General features: G+C 49.6%; 1 protein-coding gene across 1 annotated transcript; it reads left to right on the top strand.

The window, feature by feature from the left end:
* Positions 1-5,274: 5,274 nt before the first annotated feature.
* Tac4 (tachykinin precursor 4) lies at positions 5,275-13,031 on the top strand. The gene is made up of 5 exons (XM_076871210.2): positions 5,275-5,508; positions 8,362-8,455; positions 10,354-10,383; positions 11,571-11,630; positions 12,783-13,031. Exons 1-5 carry the CDS (start codon positions 5,386-5,388, stop codon positions 12,812-12,814), a joined length of 339 nt encoding a protein of 112 aa, XP_076727325.1. The 5' UTR covers positions 5,275-5,385; the 3' UTR covers positions 12,815-13,031.
* The last annotated feature ends 446 nt before the right edge of the window (positions 13,032-13,477 follow it).

The following is a 13,477-nucleotide window of genomic DNA, read 5'->3' as shown; positions in this document are numbered from 1 at the left end:
TCTAAGTCCACTGCTAAGGTCTGGTACATCAGAACTTGTCTAAAGAAAAACCAGCCACAGGGAGCTCCTAATCTGATGGGAGACACCTAGTTCCTGTCCTTAGGAAACTTGGCCTGATGGCAAAATATCAGGGAATACCTAAAACAACTTTCCTCAATCTGGGCTTTCCCATGGAACAAGGATGGATATTATCATTTAATTATATTATTAACAGCAATAATAATTATGTCATTTATTAATGCTTATAATGTGCCAGATGCTGCATGAAGTTCTTTTATACATTATCTTATTTAATCCCCAACAACCCTTTGACATGAGCACTGTATATTTATTAATTTTTTCAGTGAAAATGTATGGTTTTGGGGGGGTACTGGGGATTAAACTCAGGGACACTCAGCCACTGAGCCACATCCCCAGCCCTAGTTTTTATTTTATTTAGAGACAGGGTCTCACTGAGTCTTAGTACCTTGCCATTGCTAAGGCTGGCTTTGAATTTGAGATTCTTCTGTTTCAGCCTCCGAAGCCCCTGGGATTACAGGCGCAAACCACTGGAAAAAATGTACTTTTTGATGACATTTTAAGTTTACATGTAAAATAAGATTTTATGTTTTCTTTTAAAATATTCTACTTTTACTATTTTCAATCTGACAACTTTATGAAATTAAAGAATTAAAACCTAAATATATGCCCTTACCCTGTCATTTTTAAATTTTTTCATTTACTTTTTGGTACATAATAGTGGGCTTCGTTATGCCATATTCATCCACACGCATAACATAACTTCATCAACCTCTTTCCCTGTACCTCCCCTCCCTCTCTTCCTCCTCCGATCTACTTGCTCTGATCTGTATATTATTTTTCCCTTTTTATGAATAAGGTGAAGGAGCTTAGGGAGTTCATAATGATTAAATAACTTGCCCAAGGTCAAGGATGGTAAGTGGTGGGGGCAGAATTCCAATCTAATCCCCCCCCGCCCCAGTGTTAGGGATTGAACTCTGGGCCTCCCACCGGCTAGGTAAGTGCTGTATCACTGAGCTACAATCTCCAGCCTCCAGTCCAGAATATTCTTAACCACTCTGCTCTGCTTCACTTCTCTTGACTTTAAAGCTTTGTGTGGACAAGTAATTCCACTGGTCTGTTTGTTTTTCCTTATGGAACCTGATTGCTAAAGATGTGGATGAGTGTGGGCCTTTCAGAGGAAGTCGATAGAGAAGGAAGGAACCAGGGTGAGCAAACCCAGGTTCCTGCACTCCTGGGCCAGCTGTGCATTTGATGGCAGGGCAGGGCCTGGTAATAAGATAGGGATAGGGACTGTTAACTCTGATCAGCTAGCAGTGACAATCTATTTCTGAAACTGGGTGATGCCTTCAGACCCTTCCTATGGGCATAGCTGAGGAGCTATAAATGCCAAGAAGCAAGGCAGGCTGGCCACCAATGTGGGCAGAGAAGTCTGCCCACACAATCTCTGGACCTAAGGGACAAGGGTTAGGTCCATCTATGCGATGGGCTTACAGTTCTACTTCTAAACCCCAGGTGGGTTTAGAAGGACCAGTGTGCATGTGTCCTGCATCAGGAATGCATTAAAGTCTGCTGGGGATTCTTGCTCCTCTCTGGAGCTGTCTGCGTGGCATTCTCCACACTGTGTTAAACTGTCATGAGTGTCCCCTTCCTTCATCTCAGTTCTCTGACAACTCTCATCTTACCTGTGCTCAATAAATCCATAATCAAGGACTGGGAGCCCCAATGTAACCGCAAAGAGGTCCCCAAAAGCCATGACAGCTGAAAAGGTCCAAGCACAGGGTACAGAGTATTCTCCCAGCCCTGGGCTCTGTGGTGTGTTTACCCACTACCTGGCTAATAGAAGAATGCACTGCTGGCCCCAGGGGACCCTCCAGGGCCTGTCTCTGGCAGCCCAATCCCTCATTTACCTCCTGTCCCTCTATACAAGGGACAAGCCATGGGAGGGAGCCAGCTCTTGCACTCCGGGAGTTATAGGAAAGGGGAAGAGGCAGCCAGACAGAACCTTCCACATGGGGGTGCTGGAAGAGCGCAGGAGAGATGAAAGCAATGCTCAGAGGCTCAGTCACCCGGGTGGCAGAACCAGATTGTTAGCTGACAGCTCCCTGTCCCCTGAGGGTCCCCAAGAGGCAGCCAAGACCTCCTCACCCTTCTGCTTCTCCTCTCTTGCTCTTTGGGGCTCCCAGTCAAAGTTGAAAAAAAGCATGCAAGCGGCAGATGATCAGGATTCGAATCCCGCCTCTGCTAGTCAACAGGTGGGGACCTTACCCACGGCTCTCCACCTCCCCAAGTGACCTGTAAAATGGGCCAATGACCCCACCTCCTCTGACCGGGGCGGGCACTTGGATGTGGGTCTCCCCATCCCGCCCTCAGCTCGTGTTTCCTTCTCCGTCCCCCTCGGCTCCTTTTTCTTTTTTCTTTCTTTTTTTCTTTTTTCAGTCCCTCCCTCCTGTGCCCTTTTTCTTCTCAGCTCAGCAGTCCTAGCCAAACCGCAGCCTTTAGCAATCCTGCGCGCCCACCCGGCGCCCAGGGAGCCTCCGGGCGGCCGCCACCGGCCCGCGGCCACACCACCCCCACCCCCTGCGCCACCCCCGGCCGGTCTCCGGGGCGCAGCCTGCTAGACTGCCCGATGGCCAGGTCTCCCGAACCCGAACCTGCCCCGGCCCGCCTTACGCGAGGTCGCGCCCCACCTCAACCTACCCTGTCCACCCGGGGTCACACCCAAACCCGCCATCCCGCGTCCTGCCCTCCTCCCTGTCCTCGTCCTCCCCGCTGGCAGCTGCGCCCAGTCCCAGCTGCCGCCCGGGCCGCGAGGACAAGGCGAAGCGGGACGCAGCGGCCAAGGCCGTGCCCGGGTGGCCGAGGGCACCGGGCGGGGCGGCGGGCTCGGCCGCCAGGACTGAAAGCCCCAGCCTGACCGCAGCCCGAGGGCGACGCTGCAAATAGCCGCGGTTTCCAGCCGGTGCCCTGCCTGCCTCCCGGCCTTCCGGACCTTTGGGGTTTTCTCTCCCTGCTTTCCGCCGCCCTCTCTGCTCGGCCAGATGCCTCCTGCCTCGTCCTGCTGAGCGCACACCACATCCTGCCCCCCGCGGGGTGGTTCCTGCACCCGCGAGGACCGGAGCTGGCACCCGGGCCAGGAGACCTGCATCAAGATCCAGAGCTCCTGGGGTCTAATAGTCACAATTAAGTTAGAGTTTATTAAATACTGTGCAGAGCACTTTCCTAGCAGGACTTCATGAAATGCTTACCATGCCCTATGAGGGGCGGCTTCAATTTGCAAATGGTGAAACTGAGACTACCTTACTCTTTAGGGGCTAAGGTCACCCCCTTTACATCTGCAAATGGAAGGCCATCTCTTCTGTCCAAAGGCCCATGCTGGGTCTGCCTGCAGCCTTCTTCCCAGTCAGGCCCCAGAGAAGATGGGAAGGCACTGACTGGGAAGCTGGTCTGCCACTACTTCTCAGTGTCATCTAGAGCAAGCCCAGACGGCCTCAGTTTCCGTATCTGTAAAATGAAGAGGATGAAAAGCAAAACTCCATCAGTCTTTTTAATTGTGGTACTGGGGATTGAACCCAGGGCCTTGTGCGTCCAAGGAAAGCACTCTACCAACTGAGCTATATCCCCAGCCCAGTAAAACCCCATTTGTATGAAAGAACTTGATAACAACAGTGGAAAGCCCAAAAGAAAATGTGAGGCATTAAGCATCCTGCCTTAGACTTAAGTAAGAGTCAACAGGATACTTCTCTGGAGTGCCGAGAGGGACCAAAGGCCAGCCCAGGCTTGGGAGCAATAGGCTGAACCAGAGAACTGTAGCAAATTCTGGGATTCTGAAGCCATCCTGGCTGGGACCCACCAAAGAGATTCCTGGATGAGGGGAGTCCCCTCCAAATACTCGATGCTAGCCCTTATTTAGCTCTGTCTTAACTGGCCTGGACTCAGAGTGAATGCACAGTTATTATGGACCAATTGTGTGCCAAGTGCTGTCTTTCACAGCCCCCTTCTCAAAGAGCTCACAGCACAATCAACTACCACGTAGCCAACTAACAGGGCTGCCCTGTGCCCAGCTGGCCCATTTGGGAGAACTGGAGCCAACCTCCTTCTTCCAGGGTGTGCAGCCTCCCTCGAGGATCTGTTGCTCAGTGATCAAAACAGGCTGAGTTCCACTCTTCCTTCAGGCGCTACCCTTGTTCAGTACATAACCTGCACAGCCTCTCACAGCAGTCTTTGGAGAACCATAAGAGATGTATTTGGAAAAGAGGCCAATTAATTCTTGCTACAGACGGGATTAGAGACAGAAAAACCCTAATAAGGGGGTGCACAGTAAGTGGGACCAAACTTGAAGGATGATTGGGAGTTTATCAGGTGGAAAGGAACATCCGGGCAGAGGCAATGACAGGATAAACCATGAGGGCGGGAAGTCTCATCCTGTCCTGGGAGCAGATGGTGGGTTGGAGTCTCAGGCAGGGCAAGAGAGGCTGGCACATGCCAAACAGAATTTAGCCTATCTGCCACCGATAATAGTAAACAGGCATTACATATTTACCATCAAGCACTGTGCTGAGTGTTCCACATGCATTATCTCATTACATCAAATTTTGGAAAGAGTGCTATCGTTAACCCTGTTTTACATGAAGGTTCTAAGGTCACACAGTCATTCAGAGAGGAGGCTAGAATTGGAATTCAGGTCTCTGAACAAGCCCTGGTTCTAGATTTCTGATGGGTGGACAGACAGATGGATGAATGGATGCCTGAGTGAAGAGGGAGGAACTGAACAGGGAAGGTTTGTGATGTAGCTCGGTTGGTAGAGGGCTTGCCTTGCATGCACAAGACCCCTGGGTTCAATCCCCAGCAGAAGGAGAGCTAGATGATGGGGTACTAAGTTCTGGGAGGAAGACTCTCTGAACAGGGGAGCAGGCATCAAAGGGGGAGGAGCCATAGGGAGGAGCCACCTGTTTCTTCCTCTTTCCAACATGAGGTCCCCTGGGGGTTGTGGGCCTGGAGCTGGACGCTGCACACCCCACACACTATGCCATTGTGCACTGCCCCTGGAGGGAGGCAGCCAGAGGTGAGGCTGGTGTTGCATCAGAGTGCTAAGCCCAGGATCAAATGTTGGGGGCACAGCAGGGAGAGGTCTGATCCCTCCTCCTGAGCAGCTGGGCCCATCATTGGCCTTCCCAGACCAGAGGCGGCACAGGAAATGTCTCAGGGGTCAAATAAGCTGAGAAAGGAAAGCAGAACAGCTGGAAGGACCAGAGGACAGGGGAGCTTCCCCCACCTACACTCAAGCAGCCAAAAGGCAGCCACTGGAGACGGTGTCTTCAGGCTGAGAGGGGCTCCCAGAGGGTCCTCAGTCAGAGCACCCTCACCATGCTGCCCTGCCTCACCCTGCTTCTCCTGATAGGGCCCTCCGTATGCAACACAACAGATGACAGTGGAGAGGAACTGGCACTCAGCGCTGAAGCAGGGTCCTGGGTGACCCTGATTCTAGAGGTAACTTTGGGGAGAGGCTCTGTGCAGGGCAGTGGGTGACCCATGGTGGAGGGGAGGAAGATCCCTTCCACACCTGCTTGGAGAGCAGGCGGTACACTGTACACTGCAAGGCAGGTCAGCTGACTCCCCTCTGTGACTAGCTTCAAGGCCATGACCAAAGAGGTCACGGCTCACACGACTGAGAGCATTAGCTCTGTGTGTGTGTGTGTGTGTGTGTGTGTGTGTGTGTATAAACACTTATTTAACACATATTGTATTCCTAGTACTGTCTAAATGCATTATAAACACTAAACACATTTTATCTGTATTTCAACCTCATGGGGAGAGTACCATTATCATCCCTATTTCACAGATAGGGAAGCAGAGACAGAGAGGTCAAGTAGTTTGTCCAAAGTTGCATAGCTTCAAAAGCACAACTGCACACCTTGTCCAAGATCTTATTTTGTGTATCTCTGTATCAGAAATTTTCTAGAATATCCTTTTGAGGGGATCAACTTTGGGCAAGGTCACTGTTTTGTCACACATGTAGAAACACTTTTATTTCCTGACCAGTACTGATATGATAGCAGTCTTGTCTACTCCCCTGAGCACTGTCACTAGGGAGAAATCTAAAAACTGGAGACCCAACATTGCTACCACCACAACCACAACCAAAATCTGATCTGATCTGATTCAGAAGACAAAGACCTTTGACCTTGGAGCTCCCAATTCAACCAGGGAGAGGGGCTAATAGACCAGAAACAAACAGATAAATAAGAGACTAGTGCTCAGAGCTAGGTACAGTGAAGCACAGCATGGTCCGGGGCCATGCTGAGGTCCTTGGAAGCTCTTAGAAAATGGGGCCAAAGGAAGGAAGACTTGTGACATGGCAATCATAGTGATGGTTTCCTTTCTGGTTTAAACATGGAACTGTGGATAGCAAGAGGGCAGCGGGCCTGGGAGACGTGGACTCAAGTCAGCTTCTCCACCGGTGCCTGCTTCTCTCTAGACCTGTTTCTTTACTTGCAAAGTGGGGAGTAGGCATGATACCAAAGATCTTCCTTGAGCTTTGACCGCTTTAGGAAATCTATGCCAAATGGTTGGGAACCCGACAATATGAGAAGCCCAGCTGTGTGAGGAGGCACTCTGGATGGAGCCATGTGGGGACAGTTGTCAAAAACTCCAGCAAGTTCTGCGGGCTTTCTGCCCACCCACAACTCATCCTGCAGCCGTTCTCATCCTTAGTCTCCTTTCACTTTCCTCTGCCTCCCAAGATGCAGGACTTGGAGTACAGGTGGAGAGACCCGGTTAAAAAGCTGGAGAAACTTCCAAACGCTGTGGGTTGCTAAGCATTACTATAGGAGGCTGGCGCTTGGAGACACCTTCCCAATGATCTGCTCACTCCCCAGTTCAGGGCTCCCTGCCTGCTGTCTTCTCTGGAGCTGGGGATTTGGGTTAAACAATATGGACAGCTCCACTGAGGGAAAGATCTTCCTGAGTGAAAAGGAATAGATGCCTTCTAATGTCCCTCCAGAAACCCAGTGGCTAGAAAAAGGGTCAGTCCTATTTAAACTTTAAAGGGCCATTCTCTCCCACTTACATTTGAAGGCTGCCTTTTACCAAGGCAAAGTGGTTTTCATGAGCTTCTCAGAAATGGGTCCAAATCTCCAAAGAGACTTCCCTGGTTTCTGGCCAGGCTGGGCGACTCCAGCCTGAGACAGCTGCTCTAGCCACTGACGACCCAGGGAGGAGACAGATGGGAAGTGAATGAATTAGTCCACAGCTTAGAAAACAATCCACTCTTGATCCCAAAAGTTGGGACAAAAAAGACTGTGAAAGGCCTGTGGGTTCCTATTGCCCCCAGACAGGTCGGTGCTGGTCCTGCTGGAGTGGGGGCTCCAGCACTGCCCTGGAGGAAAAAAAGGATGGAAGAAAGAGCCCCCCGATCCGACCTCAGCTCCCAGTCTCTGGGAAGGTGCCTGCATACTCTGGGCCCTGACTGCCTGACTTCAGCCTTCCTGGAAAAGGAAGTCCCATTCCTTTCCCTGTTCCCAGAAGGATCCTATTCTGGGTTATAGAAAGGACCACCACTTCTGGGGCTCAGGCTAAGATGCGAGGGAGAAAGGGCTTTAGCCAAGGTCACGGAGGTAACAAAGGAGGGAGAACTTAAATCCACAGACTTGGATCAAGATGTTTGTCCTGTCAGCTCAAGAATTAAAATGACTGCTCAGGGTAACAGCCTCCGCCCACATGCTGCTGGAAGGCACAGGCTCCAGGGTAGGTAAATCTGGGACAATAGGGGAAGTGCCCAGGGCAAGGAAGAGAGCCAGAGTTAGAGTAGAAGCAGTCCCACCCTGTCTCCTTGGTACCCCTGAGTTTAATAGGGGTCCCTTCCTTGCCTATGTTGGGGATGTTTCCCAGAGCAGAATTCTGGGAGTCAGACTTTTGAATTCTGATTCAACCACTTGTGTGACCTTGGACAAGTCACTTACTCACCTTACATCTTAGATGGCCTGGGTTCATCTCTCACTTTCTAGCTGGGTGATTTTGGACATATTTAATCTCTGTCTACCTCTGTGTTTTCATCTGTAAAATAGTAACAGTAGAAGTACTAGGTAGTGTTTTCATAGGAGTTTGGTGAGCATTAAATTAGTTGCTACATTAAAACCCTCAGAACAGTGTCAGTAACTTAGTAGGTAACATGTTAGCTGGTAAATATTATAATGCACAATAGGATGGAAATATGCGAATGAGCTCAGTGCCAGCACACAGCAAGTGTCCTGTGACTGAGCTGCTGTTATTGAGATTATTACTGCTGAGGATTTCCTCCTTGACAGCACCCCTCACCCTACTGTTAACTCTCTGCTTCTTCAGGAGGTCGCTGTCCCCAGCATTCAGCTCCAGCTGCAGGAGGGGAAGAGGAGCAAGGCAAACCAGTTCTTTGGGCTGATGGGGAAGCAGGTGGAAGGTGAGTGACAGTCGCATGCAGGAGCCCAGCAAAGCATGGTTCTGAGTAGGTCCTGAGAAGGGGCCCTAGGTTAAAGCAGTGAAGCTTGAATCAGTTACTCCAGTCCAGAAGGGGTCACTCCTGAGATGAGGTAGGGTAGACCATTTATGTAAATTATCATCCTTGGAGTGTTAACAATGACAACAGGCAACAGATGTAAATAGAGACTGTCCTGGCATATGGGGAGCACAGACACCTTAATGGTGGGGCAAACACCTTGTACTCTATCTGGTGTCCCTGGCTTCCATTCCTGGGTGACTTTGGGGAGTAGCAGTAAAGCTAGAGGCCAAAGTCAATAACACGAGCAAAGCAACCAGCCAAGCTTTTTAGCTGTTTCTTTGGCTCAAACAGAATTACTAAAATAAACCTCTGTTTCCCAAGGGCACTGCCAACGTGGGAGTCCTGCCTAGGCGGGAAAGGAGGTTGCAAGCAGTTTTCTCCTTGCTTATTGTCAACATCCTATTTCGGGGGGGTGAGGGGGTACCAGAGATTAAACTCAGGGGCACTCAACCACTAAGCACCATCCCCAGCCCTTTTTATATTTTATTTAGAGACAGGATCTCACTGAGTTGCTTAGTGCCTTGCTGTTGCTGAAGCTAGCTTTGAACTTGCAATCCTCCTGCCTCAGCCTCTGTAGTCGATGGATTACAGGTGTGCATCCTATTTCTTAAGTGGTCATGCTCAGTGTTGGTGAGGACATGAGGAAACTGGCATTTTTATTCACTGTCTATATCCATCAAAATCGAAAATGTGCATGCCACTGATCAAAGTATTCATTTTAACTCTTTTGTAATAGGGAGAATTTGGAAATAACATAAAGACCATCATGGGGGAAAGACTGAAATATATTAGGCACATACATAACCTCAAAAACATTTAAAAAGATGAGGCAGCCGAGCATAATAGTGCATGCCTGTAATCCCCGCATCTTGGGAGGCTGAGGAAGGAAGATTGCAAGTTCAAAGCCAGCCTCAGCAACTTAGCAAGGTCCTGAGCAACTTAGTGAGAACCTGTCTCTAAATTAAAAAACATAAAAAGGGCTGGTGATGTGTCTCAGTGTCCCCTGGGTTCAATCCCCAGTTTAAAAAAAAAAAAAAAAAAGAGGCAGATTTGTGGGCAGATATGGAAAGAGCTCTAAGATATATGGTTAAAAGGAAAAAGCAAGTTACAGAACAAATATACATGATAGAAGCCTACTTGTTTAAAAAAAATTACATACTTACACATATATGCAAACTCAGGAAAAGTTCTAGAAGGATAAACATCAAACTGTAAGTAGTGGTTGTATCAAGGACAGGAAGTAGAGAATGAGGGGGATAGAATGAAGAGGAGCTTTAATTTTTACTGTACAAACCTTTACATGGTTTGGGTTTTAAAACAGTGGGCGAGTATTCAAGGACTACTTCTGCAGTTAAAAAAAAAAAAAAAGTATGCATATAAAAATAGAGAAAACCAACTTGTGACCAGTTTTGGCCTTAGTTTCCTCTTTTACAAAATGAGTTTGGGAATAGGCCATTTCAAAGTTCTCTTCCCAATCCAACAGCCCAGGAAGAGCAGGGGATGGAAAAGAAAGATTTCCTGAGTATGACAGTTTAATCTCCTTATCACCAGTGGGGACTCAGCTTCCAGTGGGGGAAGTCCCTTCCCCAAGGATGCCCACCCAGCAGGTGCCAGGCACCAATGAGGCCAAAGTGTGTGTATCACATTACTCCTCACTGCCTCCTGCCCAGAACACTCCTGCTGTCACTTGAGGATACCAGGGGAATGACTATAGCTCCAATGAAGACCCCCCTGCCCTACCTCCCCAAGCACCCAAAAGGGGTGGCACAGTCTTCATTCTTTCTTTTTCCTTCCCCCAGGAATACCTCCCATCCAGCCAGAGAGAGCAGGTAAGTGTTGCCCAGACCTTCTCTCCGCATGCTGTCTAGGGATGGGCAGGCTGTCCTGGCCACTAGCAAATCAGAAATGCAAGGCTGGCATTGCAGTATAGAGGGTGGGACCAGTGTGGTTTGGCCAAGTGCTGGGCTTTCTGGTTGTTTCCATAGAGGGTGGTCCATGCATGCCTCGGGAATGCTTGCAGGGCTGGGAGGAGACAGGGGTGAGTCTAGTTCTGCCAAATTTCAAAATCACTTTGGATCTAAATCCTAAAGTTGGAAAAGTGAATCAAAGATCAGAAGTGCTCAAAGCTTCAATCCCCTGCATACTGCAGGATCTTAAAAGTGAAAATCTGATTAGCTATTACCCTGCTAAAACCTTTCAGCTGAAAGGGAAAAACAAAATCAAAAGAAAGCAACCAGCCTGTACCCATGACCCCTGAGTGCTCTCGGGATCAAGCCCAACCCCAGCATACTTTTTGGGCCTCACTGACTTGACTCTGGCCCGTCCCTGGCTGCTGTCCTCCCTGACCACCTGCCCTGCCCAGCCAGTGTGGTCTCCTCAGCCTGGGCACTAGATTCTCCTTGGCATAGTGCACTGTGCTGTCCTGCCAGGTCACACAGCTGGTGTTCCCAGCCCTCCAGTGCACAGGCTCCAGATCTGCCATCCCTCTGTATCCCAGATACACAGTCTAGTTTCTTCCAAAAGAAGCACCCACTATTGGGCTGGGGATATAGCTCAGTTGGTAGAGCGCTTGCCTTGTATGCACAAGGCGCTGGGTTTGATCCCCAACACCCCCCCCCATCCACCCCCACACACTAGGTGCTAGGAAAAACAGATGGGAGAATGGAAGAAAAAGAAGAAATCAGGGTTGGGGCTGTAGCTTAGTGGCAGAGCTGCTTGCCTAGCATGCATGAGGCACTGGGTTCAATCCTCAGCACCACATAAAAATATATAAATAAAATAAAGGCATGCTGTCCATCTACAACTACAAAAAAAATTAAATAAAAAGAGAAGAAATCAATGAATGAAGACATGAAAGAATGAAACAATCCAGGGTATCCCTCAACTCCAAGATGATTGAGAAATGACTCCATTTTCGAGGTCCCAGCTTTGGCTCCAGTCCTGCCCTTCACTGGTATCCATGACAATGGTTCTCTGTTGCCTCTCTCTTCTCTCCCTCATCTTTCTCCCTCACCAGGGTATAAGCTGGGACAAATGGTTCAGGCCCTCCTGAGCAGGAGGGGATCATCCATGGAAGGTAAGCGAAAGCCCCTGGTGGGCCACAGGGACATCATAGGAAAGTGGCCTTGCATTTTGCTGCCAATCAGACAGAACAGGCTTCCACAAGCCACCAGCAGTAGCCCCTTGGGAGAGGGTAGGGGTGTAGGGAGGTGATCCCTGATGATTCAGAACAGAAATAACATGGCTCTGAAACTGTGCCCTCCCCACCCCAACATGCCCCAGCACACTCTGCTCTGCCCCCCAGGGCCAGCTGAATCCACAGACAGTGATGTGTAGTTCTCCATCCTGAAACATGCCCTTACTCCCTCACTTTCCATAAAGTCCTAGTCCTTCCTATTGAGAGGGTGGTGAAGAGATTCACTGCCTTCATCAAATGTCATTAAGTGCACATCATTCTGAGATGGGTACTATCCTAAACAGTTACCAGTTTACACCTCTGGCAGGCATCAGGCATGGAGGCTGGTAAGTGAATTGGGCAGGGAAAAGTCACAGGTCTGGAAAGCCCACACAAGAAGAGGATCAGTGGGTGCCCCAGAGGTCAAAGATACTTATGAACCTGAGCTCTAGGCTGCCTTCCCTAGTGACTAACCTCTTCCTCTGAGCACAGACTTTGGGGTCCCTCCCTTACTCTCCAAATAGAACATCTGCTTGGGAAAGGTCTCTATTTTCCCCTGAGATTTTCTTGACATGTTTGAACCACTCCATTTAAAGGACCCTGGAAGTCACCCCAACACCAAATAGAAACGAATGCCACAGGCATGCTGTGCACAGGAAGCTTAGAAGCTGTTGTTTTTTGGAGATGGAAAGCAATTTGTTCCAAGTCACAAGTAAGCTAATAACAGAGCCAGGACTGAAAGCTATGTCTCTAGTTTCCTGATCCATGGCACCTCCCATGTCCCCAGGCAGGCCTTTGGGACTTTTGAATGCCGCTTCCTCTTCTTTAGAGTAAATAACAAAGGATTGGCTCCATCCCTGTTCTGGAGGCACTTATGATTGAATAATGGAAGATATGGCAGCAGGTCTGTAATTCTGCCACCCTAGATAGCTACAGACAGAAGAAACATGAGAGGGAAATGGAGGGCCCTGGGCAGTGACTAGGGAAGGCCTTTCAGAGTAGGGGAGACATAAGAGCCCCCTAACCACCATCTGTGTACAAAACTCTCCCCAGACACAGAGGATGAGGACCCAGGTTCAGAGTGAGAGCCTCCAGAGGATGCAAGACCTCTTCCCTGGATCTCACTGCCGACTCTCTCCTCCCCGGGTCTTCGATCCTGCATGCTGGCAATCCACACCAGCCCCACACTGAACTCACTGGGCTTCTTCCAGAACTCTCAGTGACAAGCTGTGGTACATAGATGTACTGTGGTCACCCTGGTGAGCAGGAGTGGCCCTGCCCTCCCCCACATGTTGTGCATCACCAGAGCTAGCTTCACAGCACACAAGCAGGGACTCAATAAATGAATGACCACTGAATGGCTTTCTCTGTGGTGTGTGTTGGGGTGGGGGGTGGGGGTAGAGGGCAGGATGTCAGCAGGCCACCAGGCTTTTATCAGAATTGCAAAGGAAGCCTACTCAGCCCAGGTCCTGTTCTCAGATGGGAAAACAGGCTTGGGACACAGGTAATGAGGTCCTACACAGAGAAATAGGGAAGAGACCACAGGGTGAGGAGATGCAGCAGGTATTTTGGAGTGGGAGGAACTGAGGGCAAGGGAGACTTTTCCCCTTTAGGCTCCTCATCTTCTCTACCCCAACCATGACCTCAAGGGTTCAAACCCACACATCTTCTGATTTGGAGAACTGGGTCCCAGGTCACTAATCAATTCCTTTGTATAAGGTGGCCCCTTTGCCTTTAAGACACAGTGA

This window comes from Callospermophilus lateralis, chromosome 11 (genome assembly GCF_048772815.1).
Source record: "Callospermophilus lateralis isolate mCalLat2 chromosome 11, mCalLat2.hap1, whole genome shotgun sequence".
Classification (NCBI taxonomy): domain Eukaryota; kingdom Metazoa; phylum Chordata; class Mammalia; order Rodentia; family Sciuridae; genus Callospermophilus; species Callospermophilus lateralis.
The sequence above is the reverse complement of the archived record's forward strand: the minus strand, read 5'-3'. Positions and strand labels throughout refer to the sequence as shown.

Coding starts and splice junctions, on each gene's coding strand:
- Tac4 (XM_076871210.2), top strand. CDS start 5,386: ATGCTGCCCTGCCTCACCCTGCTTCTCCTGATAGGGCCCTCCGTATGC. Junction 8,456..10,353: donor GATGGGGAAGCAGGTGGAAG/GTGAGTGACAGT, acceptor TCCTTCCCCCAG/GAATACCTCCCATCCAGCCA. Junction 11,631..12,782: donor GAGGGGATCATCCATGGAAG/GTAAGCGAAAGC, acceptor AACTCTCCCCAG/ACACAGAGGATGAGGACCCA.